The following is a 12787-nucleotide window of genomic DNA, read 5'->3' as shown; positions in this document are numbered from 1 at the left end:
AAGAGGGAAAAATCACTCAATGCATAGTCTCCTAACATAACCCTATCAGAGGGCTTCTGTTTTTGGACGACCCTCATTTCCCCCATTCTATCACAGGCATTCAAGCACCCACAGGCTGTCCTAAACTTCAATCTTCCCAACAGCAGAACTAGTTTTTTGTTCAAATCAGAGATGGATGAAACAGAGGAAACTTTTACTTGAAATATGCACTTATAAACACACACATAAATAATCAATCCTCATAAAATCATTTCCTATGTGTTCATGACATGGGAAAACATGTCTGGAAATGTTTCTAAGAGTGCCAGCTGAGGGGAACACCAAAATACCAAATAAGGAAAGCAGTGACCCACCTTTGGAATAAAGAGGAACCCCAATAGTCAGGGTTTAACAGCGCCCCTCTGCTGTGGCTGTGGTCTCGGGCCTGGCTTCTTGGGCTGACATTCACTTGAAGTCTATCATCTGACACAGTCACTTTCTGGGTTGTTAATCTACGAGCTGCCAGTGTTTACTTGTGAGACTGTCTGGGAGCTGGAAGGGAAGGAAGGCAAATACACAAGAGCCCAGCTGAGCAACTGCCAGGTTTTACATTTTATTTCCAGGAAATGACATCTTGCTTTTACAAAGAAGAGGTGAGTTAGCCTTTCAAAATACAGGTCCTCTTAGAGGTGGCCACAAGTACACTTAACCCGTGTAACACAATTATCAACAGAAATGCCTCAGATACCAAAACAGTGACAACAAAAACAACAAATTAAAAAACAATAATAACAAAACTCCAGTAATCCATTCAACATGTAGTGAAGCCAAATCAATTAAATACCCTAGAACAGAGTTGCCCCGAGTCTCACTGGTGCTGGCCAGCATGGCAAGGGTGACTGAGGGTGCCCGTGCCAGTCTGTGTCCCAGGTGACTTCTCAGATGACCTCTTGTGCAGCCTGAGTCGTGTCCAGAGGAAAGCCGCTGGACCACGCCGAGCTCCCACCGCTTGGCAGTCTTCCGCACACCCTTACAGCAAGCTCTTCAGCACAGCCGCTTTGCTTTGGAGGGAGAGAGGAAAAGAGAAATAAGGGAGGAGGCCTGTGCTTCCCACCCATGGGCTCCCTGCTGCCATCCTTGGCGCAGCAGCCAGAGTGAACTGCTCAGGTCCGCCCACCATTCTGTCAGAGCTGAAGTCAGAGCCCTACACCACCGCCCTGACCTGGCTGCTCACTCCGTCTTGCCACTGGGGCCTCTCTGTGTTCCCTGCAGAGCTTCTCTCCAGCAGTGCCTTCTCAGAGATGTCTCCCTGGACGTCTCCATCAAGAATTGCCTAAGCTTTCCCACCACTCCTTCCACTTTTTCTTGCTTTACTTTCCCGCGCAGCACAAATCACATTTAATTTATTAGATCTTCATTTCTCTGAATTTCCGGCATCTAGAATGTGCCCGGTAAGAAGCTGGTCCCCGGTAACTTTCTGCTGAAGGGCCCAGGAACACTCATGGGCCGGGTTGGGCGTAGGGGTGGGGGGTGGAGTTCATAAGGACAGGGGCTGCTCAGGCCTGATCGCTATTATCCCAGAATCTGGTGCTCAGTGGGTGCAAGAAACACCCAGAAGACAACAGCATGGGAGAGATTTTTTGTTTTTTAAGCGTGTGTGGCTGGTTCTGGTTGAAGTTTGAAGTGACAAGGGTGGAGCAGGTACCAACTTTCCAGGGTAGGGGAAAAAAACCACAAAACAAACAGACAAACAAAAACCAGAAAAGCCCCGGGTTGAAAGCAGCTACTTTTAAAGGACTGCCAAGACTATTCTAGGATGTTGGCTTTCTTTCTCTTCTGAGCTCAACTCAGAGAAACAGCTAAGGAAAGCACAAAGCGGGAGTGTTAACACTCTTGCCAACCGACTGATATCTAATGAGAAGAGAAATGAGGCAAAGGAACAGCTGAGAGAAGACTTCCTCCTCTTCTACCAGCTCCCCTTCTGGGGATTCCAAAAAATCTTGTTCCTTCAGAAATACCTCATGTCCAAAGTCCACAGAGCCACAGCCACTTGTGTGACAGGACTTCCAACACATGTGCTCCCCATCTGACAGCTCAGGACTCCAACATCCTGACCCCCTTTCTCCTCTCCTCTGCCTCTCAGACTTCACTGATCTGTCAGGCACCGTTCCTCCCATTGGGACAGTGTTTTCCCAACCAGCAGCAGTCAGGAGGGCCTGGGAGTGGGGTTGCTCCTGGTGAAATCAGGGTGCAGCCCCACCAGCAGGAATCGTCATCCACTGCCACAGGCAGGCGGCCTCCCTCTGAATGCATGTTAACAGCAAGCCCTGTCGGCCCTGCCACAGCATCAGGACTCTGTTAGAGGCTTGCCACTCACAGTTCCCAGATCCTAGGTGTGGTCCCTTTAAAAAAATTCCCATGCACTGGGGGATTAAATTAGCTTTCAAGGATGTCCTGAAACAGGCCAGGCAGGTTGGTGTTAGAGCTACGACTGGTCCCCAACCGCCACACTGCAGCACAGCGGAGCTGCCGACAGCTCTGGCACATCCTTCCCTAAATCGGGCCTCAGAACCTCTGTCTGTCTCTGGAGAAAACCTCAAAGCTGCTTGGGCTGAGATAACTGCAGAAACCAAGATGGGGTGCCAGAACTGCTCTCAGTCAATGTGTGCCACAGCAAGGCAGATTCAGTTTACCATACGGCCCCCTCGTGCTGCCAGAAAAGTGGAGAGGCACCATCTGCTGCCTCAGGAGAGGAAGGGGCGTGGGGGTGCTTCTGGTGTTATTTACTCTGCAGCATACACTCTGTGGAAGGGGATTCAGAGGTGACCTTAGGACACGGGACCCGTCTTTCCCTTCACAGGCTCCAGTGAAGCCACCCATCATACCTGGGAGCCAGAGGAGGCAGGGACATCCCCCTCCCCACACAGACCCAGTGCAGTAACCTGATCTTGGTCAACCCTGGATTCCCAAATCACCACTCCTACAGACAGGCAAGTGGAAAGGACAGAGTCTGCCAGGCCCCAGGAGGTACCTTTCTAACTAAGCCTTGGCAGTTCTCCTGATGTGAGTCTGGCAGCAGGGGCACATGTTTTGGATGGGCCACGAGGGGACAGGTGCAGGGCACAGTTGCTCACATCTGTCCTTTGCCTGTGCCATTTCTTGTGCTAGGGAACTTCTCAGGCACAGTTCAAACATCATATCCTCTGTGAAGCTCTCTCTACCTCCTGCCCCGGGTAGACAGAGCGACCCCTCCTCTGAAGCTTCACAGTATCCCGTTGTGGAACTACCACACTGCTTTCCTTTCTGTCTCCAGCACTAGACGGCGAATGCTGTGAGGGCTAAGAAGACGCCTTATTTACCTCGTTAGCCCAGTGTCTGCTGCATCTTCCCTACAAATGTTCATGGAGAGATGGGAGGGAAAAAGAAAACACAACGTGGTGCTGCCAGAATCGAGCAGCTCTGGGAGGTAGAAATCTGTACGAGCTCAAAACTGAACATGAAATTTTACAGCACATGTTGGTCAGAAAAATTAGAAACACTCGGGTTCCAAAGAGCCCACTGAAGACCTCCCATCTTCCCCACAACCCTGGGGTAGAATGTTGTTCTTGGCATAACAGGCACGGGCACACTTCCTCTCCATCACTGACAGTACCGGCTCTGTGACAAGCCTGCTGCTTCCATTCTGCCTCACTGACCAAGGCCAGTTTTATACCACAGCTGCCTACAAATCAGCATCAGATTCCTGGCTCTACTCAAAGTGGCTGACATCTGTTCAAGGGCTGGGGCAGGGACAAGAAGGCAGACATAAGATGCTGTTCTGAGCAGCGTGTGGTCTTTGGGCCTCCTGGCGGCTCCGGATTTAAAGGTGTAAGCAAAGACATGTGAACGTGGGTTCCCACAGGCCAGGTGGTGGGAAGCATCTGTAAGCGCGCGGGTTCCTGGTTCTTCGCTGATGGGCCTATTATGGGTAGCCAGTGGACACTACAGCACTTTGGCTCTGAAGCTGTCCCACAGGGCAGTGCTTCACCACACTGTTAAAGGGACTGAACGTGACAATCACAACCACTACACCTCTGAGCACTCCTATCCCTGGCCGATAATCAGTCCTTTTTACTCATCGGCTTCCTGGTGCACACTTTTTTTTTTTTTTTTAATTTTATGGTACAATTCTGTAGAGTTTGGGATTCCCCTGCCCCACCGACTGATTTTCGCCATATTGCCAGGACACATTCTTTTGCCACAAAGATTTTGAGTCTCAAGCAGAGAAGTTCTCCACAGCCCTTAGGTCAGCAGGCTCCATGTATGTTGGGATCATTTAAGTGAACAGATACCATAGAAACACAAGTCATTAGTGAAATTGACCCATCCCTCTCTCCATCTCTTAATCCAAACCCTGGCCGGCAGACTTTAGCAAATACATCAGGACCCTCAAGGACAACACAGAAAGGTACTGTTTATATCTCTTTAGCTTAACATTGTGCCCCATTTATCTAATTGAGTTGTGACTCTTATAGATAAAACCTGCATATCTGTTTCCTTTGGGCATTCTTCAGGCTGTGCATCAATGATTTGTGCACATGTTATTTATAATTCATTGTCTACCCAATTCAAGGACAGCAATTAAACTGTCTAGAGCAACAGCGCCCTCTGCTGATCAGTAAGCAATCTGACTGTGGGCTTTCTAATCACACCATTTTTTTTTTAATTGCCACAACCCAGGCAAACACATGCAGGTTCCCTTTCTACCTGTTCAAATTGTGGCTAATTCCACCCCAATTCTTTCTTACACATCAATGACTTTTCATTCCTTTAGTCTTTCATGTCTTCCACTGCTTTCTTTAAATCATCTGACTCCCTCTCTTCCCCAACCAAAAAAAAAAAAAAAAACAAAAAACAAAAAACAAAGAAACAACCCAAACTTTTAAAGTAAGTACCAAAGTATAGAAATTCTCACACCAACTTACCTTTTCGTTCCCTAATGAGGGCAATTCGTCGTTCTTTCACTTCTGAGCTCAGATTATCCACCATCTTACTAATGCAGTTGTCCAGAACCAGGGAGTGGGTTTTGGACTCAATGTCCTTCCGGCAAATGGGGCATTCTATTTTCCGCTTCATCCATTCCTTGATACAATAAGAGCAGAAGCTGTGGGCACAGTTCAAGGTGACGGCCTATGATGGGAATAGGAACAAACGTTAGAACTTTTATGCTTCCTTTCTTAGCAATTACTCTCTCAAAGCTAGGACACGAGCTATTTCCCAAGACCAACTGGAAAAATAACCACAGTACTATCTGGAGGGCTCAGAAAGGGTATCAGAATCGTGCTTGCGCTGGGATATTAGATGACTCACTTTGTCCTTTCTCAAAGTTAAGGATACAGACTCAGGCCCCAGGTGGGCCGATTTGGCCCACTTCATTTCTCCTTGTCAACCACACCAACAATGTGGGTTAACCATCCTGACACTGACAAATGTTACTGGGTCCATGAAGAATGAGTATATGTGTGAATATGCAAATATGTCACTAATTTTCTTATAAAAACCAACTTAGCTATTGCTTACTAATCAGCTGGAATCCCAATTTTTAATATGCCAAATACTCAGCTTATCAGATGGTAGGAGGCATCATCTTTGAAAGGAACAAAATTTCCTGAGGCTCAAAAGTCCTCCTTTCTGCTCTTAAGACAGCAGTGGAAAACAACATCTAAGTTACACATTTTTCAAAAGCCAAGCTGAGGTCACAAAACTGAAAAAGTAGGAGATATTGTTCACTATACGGATTAAATTCACAAAACAGGACTAAAAACTGATGTTACAAAGCTGACATTAAAAGAGAGCCAATGGAATAGGTCAGGTGGTGCTCTGTGAGCAAAACAGAGGTCAAGGTGTTTGTCTATTTGCTGTCCATACAGATGTTCTGAGGTGATTAACTTGTCACTCACTCCAACATCCCTTTCCTTGTCGTTTGCTACCAGAGACCACAAGTCCTGTCAAGATAACAGAGTTTCTCTCAAGTAGCAAATCATCTGACTAGAAACTGAGGGAGAAATTACAACCTGAAGCTAGAGTGAACCCAGAGAAAATAAACAGAGAAGATTTTTTCAGGAAGCCAGCAGACTGAGCCTAATACTGCCTGAGAAGAGCAGTGTGTGCACGTCTGCCCTTGTAAAGGAGTCAGAAAAGCACTGTCACTGGACAACCTGAGCTTAACGCCTGCAGTCTAACATGAACTGGTCATTAACGGTAGGAACCGTGAAAAATAAAGGAGCTTGTGCAAAAGCAAGACAGGACAATAAGTGAGAGCCTAGGAGAGAGATGTTTCATTTCAGACCTCTGAATTTTGAATTCCCAAAGTGACCACACATCCTTGACGTTTATCATTCTGTTTAAATGCTGCCTGACAGGAACAACTGTTTCATTGAGCATTCAGGCCTCTACCGTCCTACATCTAAGTTCAATACCCAACTCTGGTTCCTGACTTCAGCTTCCTGCTAACCCAGACCCTGGCAGGCAGTGATGATGACTCAAGTGGCTGAATTCCTGCCAACAGTGGGGAGATAGGGATTACGTTCTGAGGCCCCAGCTGCAGCCTCGGCTGAGACTGTGGGAGCTCTCCCTCTCTCTGTTCACCAGTTAAATTGAATTTAGAAATGTCTGCTTACTCTCAATTTTACATCCACTCAGAGTCAACAGAAGTATTTCTGGGCTGTTTTATTTTGATACTTAGGCTATGTGATCTGGTTCCCCGCATACCAGTAAAAGAAATAAAGGCTTTTTTTGCAGCTAAAAATGTTAACCGTGCCAAACAAATATTTAGGAACAAATGAAATGAGGAAAAGAACAGTGACGAGAAAGAAGGCCACAAAAGCCACTGAGGAGTGCGTGCTCCAGAGGTCACTTTGAAACCAAACAGCTGTAAGTTCTTAGAAGAAAAGAAATTTCTTCATTGGGTCTGTGTACAGCAGAAGCAGCATGCATGGCCCAGGGGCTCTTTTGTGCTAGGAGGGAGACAAGAGATGCACCACTGGTCATGATTACCTCAATGAAGTATTCTGAGCAAATAATACATTGGAGTTCATTTTCCAGCACATCATTCATCTGATTAAGAACTTCCTCCTTCTGTGCTCGCACCTTCTCCTTCTCTTCCTGCAAAAACACACATAACCCCATCTGTCATCTGGGAGCACCAAGAGCAGTACAAAACAAGACAGGGAACTGGGTTCATTGTCTGGAACAGGATCCAGAAGGAACCTAAATTAAAAATTCATTCTGGCACAGCAATTCAAGAGTAAAACACTTTTGCTAAGAGTTATCATTTATTAAGAACTGCTTTCTAATATAAAGCAATAACTTTTCTCCCTTCTTTTGTTTTAAAATTTATTTTTTATTTGAAAAGCAGAGTTACAGCAAGGAAACAGAGAGAGACAATTTACACTCCCCAAAAGGCTGCAATGGCTGGAGCTGGGCTGGTCCAGAGCCAGGAGCCTCCTCTAAGTATCCCACATGGGTGCAGAGGTTTAAGGCTTTTTGCCATTCTCCATTGCCTTCCCAGGCCATAAGCGGGGAGCTGGAAGGGAAGTAGAGCAGCTGGGACACAGACCTGTGGCCAAACGGAATGCTGACATCTAGGTGGAAGCCCAGCCTGCTATGCCACAGCACCAAACCCAAATTCCTTGCTTCTTTCTCCCACTTGCTATGGTCTGAATCTTGTGTCAAGCCTTGCCCTCCACCATTCATCTGCTGAAAACGAATTCCCATGTGATGGCAGTAAGAGGTGGGTCCTTTGAGAAGTGACTAGGTGATGAGGGGTCAGCCCTCATGAGTGGAATCAGAGTTCTATTCAAGAGGTCCAAGGGAACAGGTGTACCTCCTCTACCATGTGAGGACACGGCAAGAAGATGCAGTCTCTGAGTCAGAAAGCAGGCCCTCTCCAGACACTGAATCTACCACAACTTGATTGTGGACTTCCCTGCCTGCAAAACTGAAAAAACAGGACAGTGAAGAGGGTTGGGACTCATTTTTACTTAAAGTCAATGTTCCTAAAAACTCATCCATCAATGGGTTTAAAAAGTTGTGGTAGTTTCTCTTGGGCTGGGGAAGATCCTAAATGAATTAATCAGAGGACAAGGATAGGAGATAAAAAGTCCCCTGCTCCTCTGTGTACTCAGCTCTACCTGAACAGGAAGTGGAGCGGGACTCAGGTAGTAATTTTAGGTCAGGGGTTGCAACTGATAGCTTGCAGACTGAGTTTTGCGTAGTAAGAGCTACAGTGCAAAAAAACCCAAAAAAACAAAAAACAAACAAAAAAAACCCCGAACTTGTAGCTAATGCTTCAAAATTGAGGTCTTCAAATAAACATTTTGGTTTCTTTCCGCTGGGGGAAATCAGAGGATTGGACAGCCCTGGGCTTGCATTTCTGGATACATTGGTTGGCTGAAAAGAGAAGAGTTGCTTTCTGAGGTTGGGTAGGGCAAGCACTCCCAAGCCCCTGGTCCTGGGTCCACCAGACCCCAGCACTCCCCTCTGTGCCTTCACAATTGGGCTACTGGATGCTGTTACCCATCAGGCCTGGAGAGAAGTCAAGAACTTCCCTGATTTGACATGGGAAGACACGACACCAATGCATCAAGATGAACTCTTCTGCTGTGCTCTCATATACCATTCCTCAGTATGTTATCAGTGACTCGCTCTGAAACAGTACCCACCACGGAGAAAGGTCTGGAATGCAAGAGGCTCATCCTTTAGTCTGGCAGTTCCTTTCAGAACATGGGAGGGCAACAGACATGGTCTTAAAAGGACAGAACCTTCTCCAGGCTTGAATAATTTTACAGATTATTTCCTCCGGGAGCAATGGGACACCCATAATCTTTCTTCATTCATCACGGCAACCCTTGCACTACTGAAGATGCCGAGTTGCAAGTACTAACCAAATTCTAAACCTCCATCTTCTTTCCAGTACCTTGGTCTGCTCCAGTTCTCTGTTCTTGGCTTGAATGATCGCTTCGAAGTCCTTCTTGCTGCGGTTGAGCTCCTCCGTCAGAGCCTGGTGCTGCAGAAACATGGCAGATTCACACTCGGGACGAACCACACAGCACCTTCCCTTTCAGCCCGTGCCCCCAGCCCCCAGCCCCAGCCCCAACACTCTAGTCATTTTCGTTGGTTCAAGAAATCAATGAAATAGGTCAGCCACTCTCCGGCTTTCAGCATTCAACAAAAACTCGTGTGTGTGTACCAAATTAATGAAATGGCAATTTCAAAACTCAGGATAGCCCGTCTATATCTGTTGTTGTTTTCCCAGAAAGAAGTATAAGGAGGAAGGTCATCAAACCCGTTAGTTTCTCTAGAAGTTTCCCAACCTCAGTGGTCAATCAAGAGCAGCTGAAGGAATTCCACTGCCTTTGAAACAATCTGACTTCTGAAGGTTTGGACTGTGGCTCAGGAATGTACATTCTTTTAAAGATTTATCCTACATGATTCTGAAAACTTGTTGCTTAAGAAATAGTGAGCAATTACGAGGCAACCCTGTACTGGAAGTAGCTTTCAAGGAACAATCATGAGGAAATGGGATTCAGGGAGCTTAGACAATCACTTCCATCAATTTTTTTTTTCAAAAAGCTGTCTGACCTATTTCTTCTGCAAAGCACATACTATATGCTTATAAGGTGATGCCGCCCAAACCCTGCCAGTATCTTCTGGATCCCAGCAGATCCAGAAGCTAATAGCTCATTCACTGTGACCAAAAGCCTACCATGAATGTCAAGAAATTCCATGTTGACAAAACATAGTTTATGACCTATGGGTCTCACTTCATTTAAAATTTACTTTAAAGGCACATGCTAAAAAGGTAAGTGTTTTTATTATCAAGAAACAAATTTTAACATTTGTGATATCCTGAAGAAAGCAGTAATGTCAGAAGGCCTGGGTCTTCATCATGACTGCTAATTAGGTATGTGTGGCTTAACTCTTTCATTTATAAAACGCGAAAATGGATATTCCCCTACCCTGATATTGATCACATAATAGCAGTGATGAGAAGCACTCAGAAAAGTTCTTAGAGCTCTCTGAATATTCAAGTTTTTATAACAGCCTGGTAAACAGAATAACTTCAAGGGACCAGCAGGGTGAAATTAAAATAGTTATCACTTCAGTTGAGACAACAGTGTCCTCCAAGCAGAACGGTGTGGAACCATGACCCAAAAGTGAGTGACTACAAGGCCAAGTACGCTGTACTACATGGTAGTTTGCTCCTACAGTGAGGCGTGGTAGATGCAGAATGCCCAATAACCCATTAGGGATCAGCAAAGAGCAGCACTTTACTGTTTCCCAGTCATTTTCGAAACAGTACCTGAATACTAATTTAGTAAGGCTCCTGAGGAAACATATCTACTTCCCACTGTAGAAAATAAATAATCTCAAAAAATCAAATTCTAAAAAGACTGAATTAATTTTCACCTAATTTTTCCCAGAGCTATTTGTGCACCCCTTAAGGAAATTAAGGCAAGCACCTTGTCATGCACACAAAACTGTGGCTGTGAGTCCTGTGTGGCTGCGAGACAGGCACGCAACGGAGGAACATAAGAAGTTCCCTGAACACATTCTAACATAACTTGCTTCCTTTTCAGAGGAAAATGTGAACCATCCACTAACCTTCTGACTAAACTTGCATCAGATCACTCTCTGTGATACAGGAAAGACAGAAAACAACAGGCTCTGAAGAAGCAAGAGAACACGTGAAGAGAACAAACGAAAGAAGGAGTCAGGCTAAATGAAACAAATTACAGGAAATTTACAGGAGAATTTTATTCTTGTGAGCTCTGCCTCTGTGTTAAATCAATGTTTTGCTATTAAACAGCACACTGTCAACCTGACCTAAATGCTGAATGGGAACATTTCTGAATGGTTTCTGGACGCCTACAGCTCAGAGCTAATGGAGGCGCTTCCTGGCACCAGCGGCTGCATCCGAGTCTGCATTCCCCTCACCTTTCTAGAAGTAGAGCCACTTCTCTCAAGAACCTCCTAATTGCTGTGGGCTCTGTTCCATCTTCAACTAGAGCAACTTCCACTCAGATGAAGACGTTAAGTTTTCATGCTGAGGGTTGGCATGTCTGTGAAGCTCCAAATCTCCAGCCTGATGGTGTGAGCAGCTGCCACCTGCTCTGTTTGCAGATTGGAGATGCCACAGAGGTGTGGGCTGAGCAGTGGTGGCCACGTGATGCCTGCTGCTCCCCACTCGCAGCTCACTACAATCTCAGGACAGCGGCAAGAATTAAGTTACCTCTTGCAGAGCCTGGACCAGCTGTTGCTTCAGGTCCTCTTCTCCTTGTTCCTCCTCCAAACCCTGCAAAGCCAAAACAAAATAGAAAGTTGCTCTGCAGGGAGGAGAAAAGGGGAACAAAGTCCACAACAGATGGAGCAGACTAGCTTATGTGAGCCTCTAGAAACAACAGGGAGCAGGGCGTAGGGGAAAGCTCCTGTTTTACCTCAAGCTGTTGGCAGCAAAGGATCTGCCCAAATACTGCACCCCTCCGGACTGTCGGCTTCAATCTACCATTTGGGTTCTGGAAAAATCAGGAGCTGACAGTCTGGACCTCCCTTACTGGCTGTAGCAGGCTGAGACCCCTTAAAGGATGTACACTGAGAGGAAGCCACCATGCTGGTACTCATGAAATCCACATTTCTGCTGTTAATTCTGGCCACCCTATCACTGCTTTCTTCTCAGTTTCTACCTGCTTGTGGCCTCTAAATGGCTTCTCTTTCTCCTTGCCTGAGCTTTTACAGCAATTTCCTCCACTGGCCCAATTCAATATATTGACTAAAAACTGTTCTCCAATTATATTACGCATATGATACATCTCATCTCCTCAATAAGATTAACTGCTTAATGGCAAAAACCACTTATGAAGCATTTTTATACCCACCAGAACTCACAAGGTTAGTGCCAAACATATCCTCGTGTTCAAAATAAAAATCTGTATGAAGCAGCAAGCTTAAATGAGTTTCTGAACATAGGATAGGGGTAGAACAAATCCCTAGGGCTCAGTGGGCTCACGGAAATGCAGTTGATACTGCTCATCATGAGTGACTTACACAGGATCTTATACCTACAGCAATCCTCTAAATCAGGGCCCGGTACTGTAGCCTAGCAGCTAAAGTCCTCGCCTTGAACACACCGGGATTCCAAATGGACGCCAGTTCTAATCCCAGCAGCCCCACTTCTCATCTACCTCCCTGCTTATGATCTGGGAAAGCAGTCGAGAACGGCCAAAAGCCTTGGAATCCTGCACCTGCGTGAGAGACCCAGAAGAGCTCCTGGCTCCTGGCTTCAGATCGGCACAGCTCCGGCTGTTGCGGACACTGGGGGAGTGAATCATCGGATGGGAAATTTTGGTCTCTCTGGTCTCTCTGGTCTCTCCTCCTCTCTGTATATCTGACTTTGCAACATAAATATTTACACCCCCGCCCCCGCAAAAAAAGGCCTCTAAATCAATCTTTTTTCCTTTTCTTAAGCATTTTGGTACAGAGAAAAAATTTTCAGCTGCTCCTAGGAACATGCCCAGAGCAGTCACAATCATTAACAAACTCTTATGCTTCAACATATTATTCTTCAAATAAAGTTCTTCCTTGGCATAGTATGAAATACTACACATGTAGGGATAAACTGCCCTCTATTAATTGCAACAACTAGTCTAGGTTGGATAAACAAAGCAAAGAGATATACATAAACAACCACCGTAAACATTAAAAGACCTATTTAATCCATGGCCTTTGCCATGTTCAAGCGGCTAGCAGAAATTACAGCAAAAATCTGTCA

General features: G+C 45.8%; 1 protein-coding gene across 3 annotated transcripts in view; it reads right to left on the bottom strand.

Annotated features, from left to right (window-relative positions):
- Positions 1 to 579: 579 nt before the first annotated feature.
- RNF8 (ring finger protein 8) overlaps positions 580 to 12787 on the bottom strand; it is a 37260-nt gene continuing 25052 nt past the window's right edge. Inside the window, exons 4-8 of one of the 3 annotated variants that reach the window (XM_040983299.1) lie at positions 11252 to 11314; positions 8936 to 9025; positions 7015 to 7122; positions 4944 to 5148; positions 580 to 1040 (exon numbers count right to left, since the gene is read on the bottom strand). In XM_040983299.1, coding sequence (XP_040839233.1) covers positions 1024 to 1040; positions 4944 to 5148; positions 7015 to 7122; positions 8936 to 9025; positions 11252 to 11314 — 483 coding nt within the window. In that variant the 3' untranslated portion in view covers positions 580 to 1023. The remainder of the gene's footprint in view (positions 1041 to 4943; positions 5149 to 7014; positions 7123 to 8935; positions 9026 to 11251; positions 11315 to 12787) is intronic. The other 2 variants (XM_040983300.1, XM_040983301.1) reach the window with 2 other exon arrangements.

This window comes from Ochotona curzoniae, unplaced genomic scaffold (genome assembly GCF_017591425.1).
Source record: "Ochotona curzoniae isolate NIBS_2020 unplaced genomic scaffold, NIBS_Ocur_1.0 contig_3819, whole genome shotgun sequence".
NCBI lineage: Eukaryota > Metazoa > Chordata > Mammalia > Lagomorpha > Ochotonidae > Ochotona > Ochotona curzoniae.
The sequence above is the reverse complement of the archived record's forward strand: the minus strand, read 5'-3'. Positions and strand labels throughout refer to the sequence as shown.